This window comes from Equus przewalskii, chromosome 9, assembly GCF_037783145.1.
Source record: "Equus przewalskii isolate Varuska chromosome 9, EquPr2, whole genome shotgun sequence".
Classification (NCBI taxonomy): Eukaryota; Metazoa; Chordata; class Mammalia; order Perissodactyla; family Equidae; genus Equus; species Equus przewalskii.
The window spans coordinates 14,682,170-14,699,397 of record NC_091839.1 but is presented as its reverse complement, the minus strand read 5'-3'; the positions used below and the strand labels follow the sequence as shown (position 1 = coordinate 14,699,397).

The 17,228-nt window shown below is 45.8% G+C and overlaps 1 protein-coding gene across 2 annotated transcripts in view; it reads left to right on the top strand.

Annotated features, from left to right (window-relative positions):
• The window catches only part of LOC103550909 (zinc finger protein 112), a 101,576-nt gene that overhangs the window by 7,930 nt on the left and 76,418 nt on the right, over positions 1–17,228 (top strand). Inside the window, exons 2-5 of one of the 2 annotated variants that reach the window (XM_070632895.1) lie at positions 977–1,173; positions 10,466–10,592; positions 11,389–11,484; positions 12,896–15,535. In XM_070632895.1, coding sequence (XP_070488996.1) covers positions 10,559–10,592; positions 11,389–11,484; positions 12,896–15,054 — 2,289 coding nt within the window. In that variant the 5' untranslated portion in view covers positions 977–1,173; positions 10,466–10,558 and the 3' untranslated portion in view covers positions 15,055–15,535. Of the gene's footprint in view, positions 1–976; positions 1,174–10,465; positions 10,593–11,388; positions 11,485–12,895; positions 15,536–17,228 lie in introns of those variants that run through there. The other variant, XM_070632894.1, reaches the window with a different exon arrangement.

The window sequence follows — 17,228 nt, the reverse complement described above, 5'->3', positions numbered from 1 at the left end:
GTGCAGGTGGGAGATGGTGATGTTGATGATCCTGACCCCATGTAGGCCTGGCCTATTGTATGTATTTGTATCTTAGTTTTCAATTTAAAAGTTTAAAAAGTAAAAAAAAAAAAAAAATTGAAAATAGAAAAAAGAAGCAGAGAATGAAAACTGAGCAGAATGTGGCTGAGTGCTTGGTTATTGGCCTTGACAAAGGGAGTTTCTTGGTGTTTCACAAAGATCCTGAGAATCACAGCTGTGAGTACAGACGAGGAAAGAGTGTTGCAGGCCAGCACCATCCCTAACATGTCTGCAAAGGCCAGGAAGGTCACGATTTGGGGGAGGCAGTGATCTCTTTCAGTGTTTGTGTCCTGAGGGCTGGGCACTCCACACTGTGTTCCATATCTGAGAAAACAGATGCACACATTCCGGGTTTCACATTTGGTGATTCGTGCTTATTCCCATGACATAATCACGATCACATTTGTTATCACCGAAAATACCTACTGCCCATTGGGGCCACCCGGTGGCACAGCGGTTAAGTTTGCACTGTCTGCTTCTCAGTGGCCCAGGATTCGCCGGTTCGGATCCCGGGTGCAGACAAGACACTGCTTGGCAAGCCGTGCTGTGGTAGGTGTCCCACATATAAAGTAGAGGAAGATGGGTATGGATATGAGCTCAGGGCCAGTCTTCCTCAGCAGAAAGAGGAGGATTGGCAGCAGATGTTAGCTCAGGGCTAATCTTCCTCAAAAAGAAAAAAAGTACAGAAAATACTGTCAACCTCTGACATGATTTTCAGATACAAATCTACAAGGATATTACAGAGACCACATCCAGGTTGGCATTGTCCATTTCTCTGTTAGAACAAATGCCTTTACCCACAATTATCAGAAAACCTCGCTCCACGTTTGGAGTGGCTTTTGCTGTTTGGTTGGTGCGTTGGTTAAACAACATCCTTGAGGTCTTTCACTTCATCTCTCTGCTTTGCTGTCCCCAGGAGATGCTTCATTTTGTGGCCTCTTCCCCTCATGGTGATACAACGTGGCCTGCAGCTTCATCATTCCCATTTGAACTGGGAGAGAAAGGCTTCCTGTAACTTTCCCAGAAGAGCAAGGAAGGCATTTTGTAGGAATCCTCTGCTCCTCGTATCCTTCAACCCAAGCGGCGGATGGAGATATCATTTTACTGATAAAAGTAAAAGCTCCTTTTACTTTTTTTAATCTTTCCTTCAAACTCCTGGAGCCATCGTGGGCAAAGGCTATGAGATTACCATCAGACAAATAAAATCAAACTCTGAAGATGAGGGTAGCATGAACCCCTCACGAAATACATGGCCAGGCTGTGGGGGCGTAGACGCATGAGCACACTTTTCATGAGAGGCAGGGGGAGGAAGGAAGCTTGAGAGACAACAAAGAACATTCTAACGATGCTTGTTTTATGTATATTTTGTGTTACAAGGACAAGGATGACACTAGCATTTATCTTTTAGCACATGGAAAGGAACTTATTTTTTTTGCTTCTTCTCACGATGAAAATAGTCCTTCTTATACATCCCTTTTCAAGGTGATGTCCTTATTGTATTAATTCAACCAATAAGTTTATTGAATAATTTCAATGAGTAAAACGCTTTGCTAAACTCAAGGGAAAGATTACAAAACTCTTCATTCCTCTTTTCTACTCCACATCCACTGCCAATGTGTTAGTTCAAATTCCTATCACTCATCTCTAATACGACCCCAATAAATGCCAATGATAGAACCATGGATCCCAATTACCCTCCTACAATTTGATCTTTCCCACTGGTCGTATTATTTTTCTGCTTAAAATCTCACGATACCCCAACATTTTCTTCTGGATGGTGCACTAATCCCATATTGGGACTCAAAATAATGTTTTGATCCTCCTGCCCAATTTTCCAATTTTTCACTGCCCGTCACTCATGGATCCCTGTGGTCTTAATTTGAAAATTTACTTGGAATAATCTTTTAATCATCTATGCCTTCCAACCTGTAATCTTATTTGTTTCCTTTTTAATTTATGTTTTAAAGTCTAGTCATGTAAGTACTCTCCCATTATCCTAATCTTTCTTGCATATGGACATCTTTGATAAAAATAGTCTATTTGCACAATAGTTTCCACCTGCAATAATGGTGTCCTTTGGTTATACCCAGCTTTTTTCAGCCTTCTTGGAAGTTTGGCCAAGTTCTGGTCAATTATATATGAAAGGCAGTGAAGAGGTCTTAGAAAAGTGTTTTTCCTGATAAAATGGAAGAGGATGTGAGCACACGCTATCCCAAATTCTTCCTCTTGGTACCTGTGTGCAATATGAATAAGATGGCAGAAATTGGGTCAGACATTTATAAAGATGTGGTGGCATAAGGACAAAGCTAATGCACTGAGGTTTCTGTGGCAAAATGTTATAAAGAACTTGGCTTCTGAAAGACGTCCACTGGGGGAAAAAACCTTGAAATTTTCTTCATCTAGAATTCTTGTGAAGTAAGTAAATGGCATTACTGTTTAAACCAGGAGAAGTCAAATGTCTGTTACTTGTAGGTAAACACTCCCTAATATATGGGGTTTTATTTTGTTTTGTTACATTTTTTTGATGCTAATGTGAAGGAAATTTTAAATGTGTTTTATAAAATACCTTATTTGTCAGTTATTGATTTTTTTGGTAAATTATTTTGTATACAGCCTCTTTACTTATGTATTTCCTTAATTCTAACATTTTTTAGTTGATTTTTTCCATTCTCAAGAAATGGCAAGAGATTGCTGATATAATACAAATAATTTCTTGGTTAAAACACCTCAGTGGTTTCCCATCGTGATCTTAGGGAAAGTCACAAATTACTTTCCATGGCTTACAAGGCTCCAAGTGGTTATCTACTTCTCTGACATCTTATAACCTTGTAACCCATGTCACTCCTTGTTTATACTTCAAGAAAACTGTCATTCTCTTTTTCTGTTGCTATTTCAAGTCTGGGGCTTCTGTTACTTTACAGGATAAATGTCACATGTCCTTGGAGGCAAATCTTGGGGCCTCTAGGAAATGATGAGGAGATGAGGTACTAACCTTGCTCATGACCTCCCTGAACCACCAGCGCTTATGACAAGGGAGCTCCCTGAACTATAAAGTTTTGGGGTCTTAAGATATGGGACATAGATGGAATCTGCCTTGTCAGGGGGGTTCAGCGATTTACAGAAACAAATCTTTACACAGAGGGACAGAAATAAGCTCTGGAACATAGAGGCATACCTCGGAGATGTTGCAGGTTCGGTTCCAGATCACTGCAATAAAGCAAATATCAAAATAAAGTGAGTCACACGAATCTTTCAGTTTCCCAGTGCATATGAAAGTTATGATTACACTATCCCGTAGTCTGTTAAGTGTACAAGAACATTATGTCTAAAAACACAATGTACATAATTAAAAAATACGTTGTTGCTAAAAAAAAAATGCTTACCATCTGGGTCTTCAGCAAGTTGTAATCTTTTTGCTGGGGGAGGCTCTTGTGAAAAACAGTATCTGCGAAGCTTAATAACGTGAAGTACAATGAGATGAGGTATGCGGGTAAATTACCAAGCCAACATCCATCAGGCTCCTTCTTACTTCGCAATAGAATATCAGTTTGGTTCAGGTCTTCCGCCTCTTCCATGTGGCCAAATGTTCCAAGAGAGGCTGTCCCCATACCAGAGGCGTAGATATTTAGTGGTTTAAGCCTATCACGATGGCTCTGTTTTGTTTGCTACGTAAGGACTTGCAATGCAAATCTGGCAAATAGACATGAGAGGATCTCTGATGAAGAGAGCGTCTTTAAAAATATGCAAAGTAGGAATTTCCCCACATTTTTCGCTATGAATGTTGACTTTTCAGTGCGTAATGCTTGAAACAGTTGTTGCCATCTTGGGACCATAAGAAAACCCACTCTGTAGGCAGAGCTGATGCACAGAAAATCGTATCTGGGTTTTAGTTGTGCAATAATGAATTTCCTTTGTTTCAACCACTTCTAGTTTTGTTGCTGATAAGCAAAAAGGCCTAACTTAAATAAACATTACTTTGTCTCTTCCTTTCTGTTAGGTACTTTTTATTGCTGTTTCATGTCTTAGTGCATTGGCCATAACTTTTACAAAACTGTTATTTGATAATTACATTAATAAGAATACTTCAATTAACTGCAGTTTTACTTAGTAAGCTTAGAATATTTTCTCTTAAATATAGTGTTGACTGAGGGCCAGTTTTAACTCTTAGTTATGAAAAGGAAAGCATCTTTGCCATCTTCCCCCAACTCCTTCCGACTTCATCATCCGTCAGTCACAACTGTGTTCTGCATGTCAGCCTGGCCAGTTTCTTTGAGTTTCCTGAGTAAACCCAGGAGGAAAGTTTGCTTTTGCAATTCCTTCTACTGATAATTACTTATTCCCCATCCTCCAACTGAAAAAGTCATACTCCTTCTTCCATGTTAAATGTAAATATTAACTTTCTTTCTAAATAATTGAATAATTAATGATCTTTCCAAAATACTATAAAAATGAACTCCTGTTTACTCTCACAGAACCTTTTCTAATATTTTGTTGTGGGATTTCTCAGAAGCCCTGTCATTATTTCTGCATTATAAATAATTTGAATTTTCTGGATATTATGATGTTTTGACATCTTAAAAAACCTTTCTGTTCTGTCTGGGAGAACCTGCCCCTGCCTGGGCCAGCCAATTCTTAGAGATGGCAAAGGGTCCAGCCTGGAGCATGATATGCAAACTAACCAATGCTCCTCTATCTGGCCTGTGCACCGCAGGAGGCAATATTCCGCTGCCTTCACCATCCCAAGGCCAAGGGCTAGGCAAGTAGAGGCCACCACTATAGCCCAAAGTCCACTGAAATTATTCAAACCAGCCACTCCTAAGATGTTTATCCTGCCCTGCCTTGCCTTTCCCATGGAAACCTCAGTAAGGGCCAGAGCCTAAGCTTACCCCTCATTCCCGTCTTCTGCCTCCTGACCACCCTAGTGTCTTTCCCATGTGGCCCTGAGTGGCATGCTGTGCCACCTGTCTCTAGGACCTGTGAGCTTGGTAAACTCGCAGGTTTCCCTGAGCCTCTTTCCTGTCTCCTTTTCTGGCTGCGCCTGACTGATCATCTCATAAAAGAAACAAACAGTTTCCTGAAGAGTTTCTCCCCGCTATAGAAGCTTAAACTCCAGACGACCAGGTCTATGTCCTACTCAATTCTGTACGCTTGATATATTGCACAAGCCTTATTCTTTGTAATAGTAAAATATGTATATATGTATGTATTCAATTATTAAATCGTTTATTCAAATAATAGTTTTTGTTTGCCTACACTGTTGGGTATGATGCTTTTCACCTTGGACACAAAGATGAATCGAATGCCTGCCTTTAAGGCCACCACAGTCTAGTTTCGGAGGAAACTAAAGCAAGCGCTTGAAATCCCATGAGTTAAGTTCTGTGATAGAGATAAGCTCTGGTCACTGTGGAATCCCAGAGTAGGACCACCTGGCTCACCACCTGTTTGGGAGACAAACAGGTTCCATTGGAGAAAAATGAGAGAATGTATAAGAAGCCTCAAGAAAAGGTCATTGTGATAATGAGAATATTGGTTATATTAATGTACATACATAAATATATAACGTAATATTGGTTATAATACAGTGTTTGTTAACCTAATAAATGAATGGAGAACAAGGATGAAATGTAATTCTCTTGGGCCAATCCCTGAGCCTTTACTTTTTTTGTTTGTTTTTTTTTATTAATGTTATGATAGATTACAACCTTGTGAGATTTCAGTTGTACATTTTTGTTAGTCATGTTGTGGGTACACCACTTCCCCCTTTGTGCCCTCCCCCCACCCCCCCTTTTCGCTGGTAACCACCGATCAGATCTCCTTGTCAATATACTAACTTCCACCTATGAGTGGAGTCATATAGAGTTCATCTTTCTCTGACTGGCTTATTTCGCTTAACATAATACTCTCGAGGTCCATCCACGTAGCTGTGAATGGGCCAATTTTGTCTTTTTTTATGGCTGAGTAGTATTCCATTGTGTATATATACCACATCTTCTTTATCCATTCATCTGTCCGTGGGCACTTAGGTTGCTTCCAAGTCTTGGCCATTGTGAATAATGCTGCAGTGAACACAGGGGTGCATGTATCTTTTTTAATTAGTGTTTTTGTGTTCTTTGAATAAACACTCAGAAGTGGAATAGCTGGATCGTACGGTTCTATTTTTAATTTTTTGAGGAATCTCCATGCTGTTTTCCACAGTGGCTGCACCAGTTTGCACTCCCACCAGCAGTGTGTGAGAGTTCCCTTCTCTCCACACCCTCTACAGCGCTTGTTGTTTCTTGTCTTTTTAGTAACAGGCATTCTGATGGGCATGAGGTGATATCTCATTGCTGCTCCCTTTTTTAAACAGAAATGGAAACATGCATGTTTTACATGTAGTCCATATTCCACTACTATATAATATTCAATCCAGATTACTACCAGTTTTAGCACTCCCAACAGTAGAGTGGTAAATCTCCTTTCGTACACACAAATACTTATGTCCTTATCTTCTGTGCTTTGATCTTTAAATTCTATAGTACAGATTTCTAAGTACTGCTGGGCTGAAAAGAATGCGCTTCTTTAAAAATACTTTAATATATCATTGCTGGACCATTTGAGAGAAAATCATAGCAATTCATACTGTTTCCACACTCCTTCAACTCCAAGGATTTATCAAATACTGAATGTTTTTGCTGATGTGATGGGGGACGCTGTGTGGCAGAGATCTCCCACTTCATTTTGCCATTCCCTGCATAGTAAGCACGAGGGGCACCTTCCCGTATGTTTATTGGCTGACTTTGTATTTTCTCGTCTGTGAATTGCTTATGAAATGCTTTTGCCCCTTTTTTCATTACTTCATTTCTTTTTGAGTTTCTAGGAGTTCTTTCAATGGCGGGGCTGTTAACTCTCCTGTCAAAAGTGTCACAGTTATTTTCTCTCAAACTTTGTGAATGGCAACTTGACCGTAAAGAAGTTTAGAATTTTCGTATAGTTAAATGATTTGTTAGCTCCCTTTTGAAAATCCGGCTTCATATCTAGTTCCAAAAGGCCTTACCCATCCTAAGCTTAATCAGAAAAGCACCTAAAATTATTTTCAGTATTTACATTAACATTTTTTCATCTCTAATATGACTGTAATTTATTTTTGTAGGTAACGTAAGGTCAACGTTTAACTTCATTTTCTTCAAGGTGGATGGCCAATAGGACAATGCTATTCATTTGAAAGTCACCTGAAATACCATCCTTCTCATTATATATTTATTTATATATTTATATATGTATATAGATAGATGTAAAACATGCACATGTGTTATATATACAGAGAGAGAGAAAGATAACAATCGAGTCATCTTTCGTGTGATCTGTTCCTGCATTCTGTCCTCTGGTCCCCTGGGTTACTCGCACATCTTCTGCATTGTTTTAGAATTTATGCCAAACACATACTTTTGAAATTTAAAATTATGAAAAAGAATAACGTTAGAGTTAAAATGTGGCTGGACTTAGTTCTCGTGTTCTCCCGAGCAGGTGTTCTTTTTCGCGGTACATCTGCGACCGACTTCTTTCAGTCATTTGTGGGGTCGTTGGTCTGTCCCCATTTTCTTTCGTTTGTTCACTCAGCCAGTATGTGTCGCACCCCTGCTGTGGGCCATCCGTCACTCAAAGCTCTGGTGACGTATCAGAACTAAACAGGTCGCGCCCCTGCCCCCACGGGGCTGACATTCCAGGAGCGGGAGGCAGGTAGTCAACGTCTTAAGAACAAGACAGTTGCTGTCACGTGTTGTGAGGGACCCGGGCAGGGGAACTGAGAGAGAGTGTCTGCAGCCAGCCAAGCGGAAGTTGCTGCGGAGCTGGACCAGAGAGAGGGAAGTAGAGATGGGGAGAAGTGGAGGGATTTGAAGTGTGTTTCGGAATAATAGTTAGCAGCCTTTGTTATGAGCGAGATGTGAGCAGTGAGGACAAGGGAAGGCTCAGGGATGACACTAAGGTGGATGGTACTTCTGTTGACCCACCCGGGGGAGGTGGGAGAGGGCTGCTCGGGAGGAAAGACTCACTTCTCATCCGGCTGCTTTTGGTTCCCGCTCCCTGTAGACATCCAGATGGTGGGTGGATGTGGTGGGATTCAGTATGGGAGGCAGGGCTGGATATAAAGATTTGGGAGTTCGTGCCTGGCCCACATCCATTTAATTGATTGCCAAGCTGACCCAAGCTTTCTCCCCATCCCCCTGCTTCTGGTCTGGGGATTGATCTAGGATCCTGCTGGGAAATGGGCTCTGCGGGTGGCACTCCTTCTCCAAAATGGGAATATGGGTTCCTCTGATCTGTAGTCCTGATCTCATTTGGGTGGCAGGATAGCCGAGTGGTTAGAGCCTGGTCAGTCAGGCTGCCCGAGTTCAGTCCTGACTCTGTGCTTAGTAGGTGGACAAATGATAGTCACTTCTCTGAGACCCCGTTTCTCATCTGTGAAATGGCGATAGCAATAGTGACGACCTTGTGAGTAGTTACTGATAATAGATAATAGAGCATTTCCAACAGTCCGGAAAGTTCTCACTTCCTGTGAGTTCTGTGAGAATTAAATGAGACAAGTCGTATAAAAACGCTTAGCCTAGCGCCTACCTTCTAGTAAGGTTGCTGTAAACATAAGCTGTTCATAATACCTCCTGTGCGTCTTCTCATTGTCTGGTGCCCTGCTGGCACGCCTCTTGGCTTTCGTAGGGCAGTTGTTAAAGCGGTGGCTCCGGAGCTGGGCTCTGTGTGCTCCGGTTCCAGCTCTTTCTCCTACGAACTGGGTGACCTTGGCCAAATTCCTTGACCTCTGGGCCAGGGGGTCCCCGAGACCACCCCTGTGTTGGGAAATTTGCTAGGACTCATGGGGCTCAGCGCGTGGGTTTGCTCATGGCTGAGATTTCTTGCAGCCGCACACCGGGCCACCCCTGGCCTTCACTCCATGTGCCTGTTCCCTCTGCTGGTGTTTTTTTAACCATAATAAGTCTTGGCTGCGAGTGTGCGTGCTGACTCCTGTGCGTCCTCCTGGCGAGTCGCAGAACTTGGGGCTGGTCCTGGGGACCGCCAGCACGAGCCCCAGGACGGCGGGGCTGGCTCTTTCTGGCTTCTCTCTCTCATTCCTGCTGCTTAATACTGTTTTGTAGGTCCTGGACATTTCTGGAATGAGTAATACGTTGACACGCATGCACTCAGCCTTACTATACCTACCTTGCCTGCCTTCTTATTAAAAATATATCCGTGAATTTTTTTTAAAACTGAAATAGCTGTGGAACCACAGCTCAGTCTTACCTTGTGACACCTTGTCACAGGTCCTTCCAGGGACAGGCTGAAGGTAAAGTGTCATTCTGAAAGTGCTCACGTGCAGTTGTCTCCCTCACAAGGAGGCATGTCCCGGTCTCAGTGAAGACAGTGGTGACATCGGAATATAGTCAATCGCTGTATTTCAGAACCTGTAACTGCTGGTTTTTTCTCACTGGACCGGAGCAATTAGCTGAAAAGCTCGGGCCACGCTGCGTCCCTCGGGCTGACACAGTATGATGTGCCCCTGCAGTTTGGACCCCTGTGTCAGCAGTCTCCCCTGGGTGGGGAGATGGCTGCACACACACGCGGTGGTTGCGTCTGTCCACACCTGACCCGGACCCCGGGAAGGGTGTGGCTGTGGAGGGGGTGGCAGCTGGGGCAGTAAGGGGGCAGATTTGCCCAACTGCTGGTGGAAGCGTGAGGGGATGGCTGGTGAACAACAGTCACGGAGGCAGCAGAGGTGGTTTTGGGTGTGTGCAGACGTGGGCCCTTGAAAATCAGGCGCTGTTGGGACTGGAAGTTGTCACGGTCTTTTTGGAGGAAGAATCGGCAACCTGCAAGTTAGAGTCAGGCTGTGACATGTGCGGGCCCTGTGATTCGGCCCTGCCAGGTCTAGGAAGTTCCCCTCAGAACTGCTCCCCCTGAGCAAAGGATGTTGCTTTTTGTTTTTTTTTTTTTGAGGAAGATTAGCCCTGAGCTAACTACTGCCAATCCTCCTCTTTTTGCTGAGGAAGACTGGCCCTGAGCTAACATCCGTGCCCATCTTCCTCTACTTTATATGTGGGATGCCTACCACAGCATGGCTTGCCAGGTGGTGCCATGTCTGCACCCGGGATCCGAACCAGCGAACCCCGGGCAGCCAAGAAGCAGGATGTGCGCACTTAACCGCTGCGCCACCGGGCCCGCCCCAAGGATGTGGCTTGCTTTACTCTGCATAACCATGGAAGATGAGTTGGTTAGAGTCGAAATTCTTGGCACCAAACTTTAATAAAACTTGATCGGACTCACCAAACAGAACACCAGCCTGCTTTCTTCTCTACTTTTCTTAGTGACGCCAAGTAGATTATAGCAAACGTGCGGTTCAGCCAGTGAGTGTTTGTGTTGATGGTGCTTCCCATTCTAGGAGTCGGTGACCTTCGAGGACGTGGCTGTGGCCTTCACGGAGGAGGAGCTGGGGCTGCTGGACGCCGCCCAGAGGCAGCTGTACCGGGACGTGATGCTGGAGAACTTCTGGAACCTGCTCTCTGTGGGTGAGGGGAACCTCTGGTTAATTGAAACTTAACTTATTGGAGTGTTCTTCTTCCCCAGAATGAGGATTTTTTGTCTTTGTACACAAGTTAAACTGAGTTTTTGTTGGTGTGGTTTTTTTGGTTGTTTTTGGGTTGTTTTTTGTTGTTGGTTTTTTTGTTTGTTTGTTTGTTTTTTTTGGTGAGGAAGATTGGCCCTGAGCTAACATCTGTGCCAGTCTTCCTCTATTTTGTATGTGGGATGCCACCACAGCGTGGCTTGATGAACAGTGTGTAGGTTTGTGCCTGGGATCTGACCCGTGAACCCTGGGCCGCCAAAGCAGAGCACATGAACTTAACCACTATGCCACTAGGCTGGCCCCCTAGACTTTTTTTATAGAACTGCTATATTTCATTTGGCTGATCCCACATCTTTCCTTGTTGATCCTTCAGAGGCCTGAAGGTCATGAGATTAGGGCTACCATTTCACATTATTTATTCTTTTGTTTGTTTGTTTGTTTTGAGGAAGACTGGCCCTGAGCTATCGTCTGTTGCCAGTCCTCCTCTTTTGCTGAGGAAGACTAGACCCGAGCTAACATCTTTGCCCATCTTCCTCTACTTTATGTGTGGGACACCTGCTACAGCATGGCTTGAAGAGCAGTGTGTAGGTCCGTGCCTGGGATCCAAATCCAAGAACCCCAGGCCACCAAAGTGGAGCACACAAACTTAACCGCTACACCACCGGGCTGTCCCCAACATTTTCAGATAATTTTTTGCACCTCAAAAATGAGCCTAAGTCTTGCATTTCTTGCATTTTCAGGGCAACCACCTTTCAAACCTGGTAAGATATCCCATTTGGAACAAGACAGAGAGACCTGGGTGACCGAGAGAGAAGCTCCAAGAGGTGCACATCCAGGTGGGAACCGTGGAGCCTCAAGTCCCGGCTGGGCAGTGGGGGGTGGAGCTGGCACACGGAGGCCCAGTTCTCACCCTCGCTCTTGCCCGTGGGCACTCCTGGTACCGTGGTAGCTGCTTGGTCTGCAACCTCATTTCTATTTCTCAGTCCTCCCCTTTGCATGGTTCCTCTGTGCTTTTCAGAGAAGGACATAGCCAGAGTGAGTGAGGGGTCTCTGGACTCTCCTCCCAGGCAGTATGAGACAAGCCGGTGGCAGAGAGACTGTTCCAGAAGATTGAGAGTGCTCTGATGGACTTCTCACTTAACTCTGTTAGCCTCCAAGGCCCTGCTTGTAAACAGGTTCCATCACCTCGGCCCCCGAAGGTCAAAAGAGCCCACAGAGAATTTCAGAAAGCGTGGACAAGTTCTTAAAATCATCTGGAACTATGTAGTAAATATGCCAGTCTGGTGGTTTGCAGTCGGTAATGGGGACAAGTTGCACTTTCATGTCTCTGTGCCTTATCAGTGTCACCTGGATCCCTGCTTAATATGCTCAGGGAAGCTGCAGACCCAGCTGATGCACGTGGGGCAGGCGGTGCTGTGTGCCCTCCACAAGCCCAGCTCACACATGCCTAGAATTAGACCTGCTCTGGGAGGCCGCGTGGGGAGAGCATGAAGGCTGAGCTCTACAGCCAGACTTCTCTGTATGAGTGCCCGCTCCCCACTTCCTCACAGCGTGGCGGGCGGACTCAGCTCGTTACTTACCCTCTCCGTGACCTGGTTTCTTCATCGTAAAATGAAGATAATCACGGCTCCTACCTCAGTGTTATCCTGAGGGTTAAGTCAGTTAATATGTGTCCATCATTGGTGCATAGGAAGTGTTGTAATAGTGTTACATATGATTATGATATGATTATGGTTATTAGCAACAACAGCATTAATAAGTGGAGAAGCGAATTTTCTCTGTAAAAATCTGTTCAGAATTTCTTTTTTGCTTGGCAGCTGTATGAGACACAGTTCATTACTAATAGGATCATATTAACATTTAACTTCAAAGCTCATTTTTTTGTGTGAGGAGGACTGGCCCTGAGCTGACATTGGTGCCCATCTTCCTCTGTTTTGTATGTGGGACGCCACCACAGCATGGCTTGATGAGCCACGTGTAGGTCTGTGCCCGGGATCTGAACCTGTGAAGCCCAGGCTGCCGAAGTGGAGCGCACAAACTTAACCGCCACGCCACCGGGCTGGCCCCAAGCTTCAAAGCTTATTAATAGGAGCCTCTTCATTTTTTCAGACATAAAAATAAGTGCTATGCTGGTTAGGGTGCCTGAAGCTGAATTTTTCTCTAGGCCGTCATTGGCCCAGGTTGGAAAGCTTGATAGCCCTGAGGCGATCCTGTTCTTGTTCTCATGAGTTGTCTTTAACCCCACAGGAGACAGGAATGCAAAGGATTTGGAGAATATTCAAGAAAAGGAATTAACATCCCTTCCCTACAGAGAGCTCCTCTGCTGGAAAATCTGGGAGCAGGCGGCTGATGAATTAACTGGGAGTCAAGACCGTAGAGTGAACCTTCAAGGGAGAGGTTTCCGGTTCTTGGAAGATGCTTCTCTCTGTCAAGGCTGGGAAGGACCCCCTACCCGAGATTCCCAGATTGAAAATATGGTGGGTGGTGTTAAAGGGGAGGGGCCCATCGATTTAGAAAATGAAGAGTTTCCGTCCTGCAAAGCAGTAAGACTGGTCTCCCTTCAAGAATCTTGGATGAAAGCCTTTGCGAGTGAGCCATGGAATGTTCATGAAAGATGTAAAAAACTCAACATGGAAGATGCCAAATGTAAACGTGACGGGGATGGTTATGGCTTCAGCTGGATATCACGTTGTCATGGTGACCACAGAGTACCTGCAAGAGAGAAACCGTGTAATTGCGATAAATGCCGAACAGACTGTGTGAAAAAGTCAATACTTCCTCACCCTCACCTTGGAGAGAATGGCTTTAAAAGAAATGAATGTGGAAGTGGCTTCAGGGACAAGTCAGACCTTCCCACTCACCCCAGAGTGCCCTTGAAAGAGAAACTCTCTAAGTATCGTGAGTTTGCTCAGGGTTTCTGGCAGACTGCCCATCTCGAGAGACATCAAAGAACTCCTCCAGGAGAGAAATCCTTTCAGAGTCACGAGTGTGTTCGGGGATTGAGGCAGAACACACATGGTCACAGCCATCCCCGGCCCCACGCGGGGGAGATGCCCTACAGATGCGACGTGTGTGGGAGGGCCTTCAGGTATAGATCCGTTCTTCTCATTCATCAGGGAGTGCACACGGGAACGAAACCCTACAAATGTGAGGAGTGTGGGAAGGCTTTTGGTCGAAGCTCCAACCTCCTCATCCATCAGAGGGTCCACACCAGAGAGAAGCCGTACCAATGCAGCGAGTGTGGGAAAGGCTTCAGCTACAGCTCGGTGCTGCAGGTGCGCCAGCAGCTGCACACGGGGGAGAAGCCCTACACGTGCGGCGAGTGCGGCAAAGGTTTCTACGCCAAGTCTGCACTCCACAAGCATCGGCACGTCCCCCCGGGGGAGAGGCCCTACAGCTGCGTCAACTGCGGGAAGGGCTTCACTTGCAGCTCTCACCTCAGCAGCCGTCAGAAGACGCATGCCGGGGAGAAACCCTACCCATGTGACAAGTGCGACAAAGGTTTCAGTCACAGCTCGTACCTGCAGGCTCACTGGAGAGTCCACATGGGGCAGCATCTCTACGAATGTGCCGCATGCGGTAAGAGTTTCAGTTACAGCTCAGGGCTGCTCACGCATCAGAGGCTGCACACGGGAGAGAAACCCTACAAATGCGAGTGCAGGAAGGGCTTCGGCTGGAGCTCCGACCTCCACATCCACCAGAGGGTCCACACGGGAGAGAAACCCTATAAATGCGTCGAGTGTGGGAAGGGCTTCCGGCGGAACTCAGACCTTCACAGTCACCAGAGGGTCCACATGGGAGAGAGGCCCTACATCTGCGACGTGTGCGGGAAGGGCTTTATTTACAGCTCCGACCTCCTCATCCATCAGAGGGTCCACACCAGAGAGAAACCTTATAAATGTGCCGAGTGTGGCAAAGGCTTCAGCTACAGTTCCGGGCTTCTCATCCATCAGAGGGTGCACACAGGCGAGAAACCCTACAGATGCAAAGAGTGTGGGAAGGGTTTCAGGTGCACCTCAAGTCTTCACAAGCATCAGCGAGTCCACACGGGCAAGAAGCCCTACGCGTGTGAGCAGTGCGGCAAGGGGTTCAGCTATGGCTCCAATCTGCGCACCCACCAGAGACTGCACACAGGGGAGAAACCCTACACGTGTTACGAGTGTGGAAAGGGCTTCCAATACGGCTCGGGGCTCCTGAGTCATAAGAGAGTGCACACCAGAGAGAAGCCGTATAGGTGTGACGTGTGTGGGAAGGGCTACAGTCAGAACTCCTACCTTCAAGGTCATCAGAGGGTCCACACTGGCGAGAAGCCCTACCAGTGTTTGGAGTGTGGGAAAGGCTTCAGTTATAGCTCAGGGCTGCGGAATCATCAGAGGGCGCATTTAAGCAAGAAACCTTGTAAATAAGTAGGTGCTAGCTGAGGTCTCCCATTAGAACGCAGAGCTTTGTAGTTGTCTGAGAGCTAACACGGGAGAAAAACGTTAAGAACGTCTCGTGCAGCCAGGGCTGCAAGCGAGGCCAACGTTCTCCTAGTCTGCGTGCGACAGAAGGGAACATCTGGAAGTTTCATAAATAGGGAACTCACTTAGTCACAAACTTCGGGCCTCGAGAGTCTGTAGCACTGCAGAATAGTCCTTAAAGATATGACGTGCGGGTGGCTTCAGTAAAAATCATCGCGCTTGTCCGAGCTGGCCTAGAATGGAGCTTTACAAATAATACGAGTAGTGAGAATGTTTCGAAGGAGCAGGTTATGGACACGGATTCCTTGTCGGGGAGAAATACCTACAAATGGGACAACCATAGGAAAATAGTGTCACCTGACTAAAGCCAATATTGTAGGAATCTTTGAGAAGGTAGTTTTTATAAAAACTAAAAGATGATAATGTTCATGGAGGCCAGTCACTTTTAGAAGGTCAGGAGCAGTTACAAGGAAAGGCTTTCTCAGGGCGGGTCTGGGTAACGGGTCGCCATCATGTTTTCATCGTGTTTTTGTGGTTGTGCTTTCTCTCGTAGAGGTAAACTGCTCTCAGAGAGAAGTTGTGCTAAATTATAAGAATCTCTCATTTTCTCAGGTTTTAAAAACAAAATCTGATTGGGGTTTAATTGGCCTTGCATTTAATTTACATTTAATTTGGAAAGAACTTACGTCTTTTTTTTTTTGAGGAAGACTGGCCCTGAGCTAACATCTATGCCCATCTTCCTCTACTTTTTATATGTGGGACACCTACCACAGCATGGCTTGCCAAGCAGTGCCGTGTCCGCACCTGGGATCCGAACTGGCAAACCCCGGTTGGCCAAACCGGAACGTGTGCACTTAACCGCTGAGTGGGACGAGGTTGGCACAGGTGCTGTGCTGCAGTGGTCTGCTGACGGGACAGACCCTGTTCTCCAGGAGGTCATTAGGTCTTAGGTGGTGAACAAACTGATGGTACTGTCTCATGAACCCCGGAGCTCACTGCCTGTCTTTGAGAGCGGCTAGGAGAGGAGGGGGTGAAGAAGTGAGACTCCGCCCACACCCCCTACTTCAACTCCTGAGCTCTGAGTGTCTCATACACATCAGAAGATTCTCAGGGACCCAGGACCTGGGTCAAAACGCCTTGACTGATTGTTAACCTAAAAAGAACCAAGATGCACAATATGATGTCTCATTTGTGCGGAGGAACAAATACGTGTGCAGAGACGTGTATCAGCATATACAATCATGCATCACTTAATGATGGGGACACGTTCTGAGAAGTGTCATCAAGCGATTTCATTGTGCGAACACCATAGAGTGTACTTAGAGAAACCTAGATGGTACACCCCACCACACACCCAGGCTCTATGATACTAACCGTTTGGGGCCACCATCATCTGTGTGGTCTGTCGTTGACAGAACAGTCGTTACGCGGTGCATTACTGCACACACATACTCAGAGTAGACTTGGGGACTTGAGATGTGAAAGGAGACATTTTCCATTGTATACACACATTTGTAACTGTTGGAATTTTTAGCTGTGCAATTGAAAAGTGAACCTAGCAGATGGAGAGACTCGTTTTCTGTCTAAAAAATGATTTCGGTGCTCACACGTATACAGCCCTCCAAATCGGCTCAGAGGTATTGAGGTCGGTTGGGATCGTGGCACTGTGGGCTCTCAGGGGGGGAAGTTCCTCTGGAGTCCGTCCAGCTGGTGCGTGCCAGGCTCACCAGCTGCCAAAAGCCAGGATATTATGCCCATCAAACGGCCTCACAGAGGACTTGTACCGAACAGGGTGTCTGGAAAACCATCTTAAACATATTCTTTTCCCTGATGCTGGAAACCTGAGGTCCTCTGTGGTATTGATTTTCTAGAAGCCTAAGTCCAGAAGGTCAATAGACTCTATCTTGATTCTGGAGTGTGTGGGGTAAGGGAAAGCACACATGGCCCCAGGTGGTGACAGAGGCAAATGCATTTTCTCCCCACAAAAGCACTAGGGACTCCAAAGAGTGGCTCATGGGTCTGCGCCTGAGGAAGGCTTCAGATCACACAGGAACTGGCCATGTGAATCGTGTCGCTCCAGGACAGCGCTGTCTGACAGAAACAGAGCAGACCAATATGGG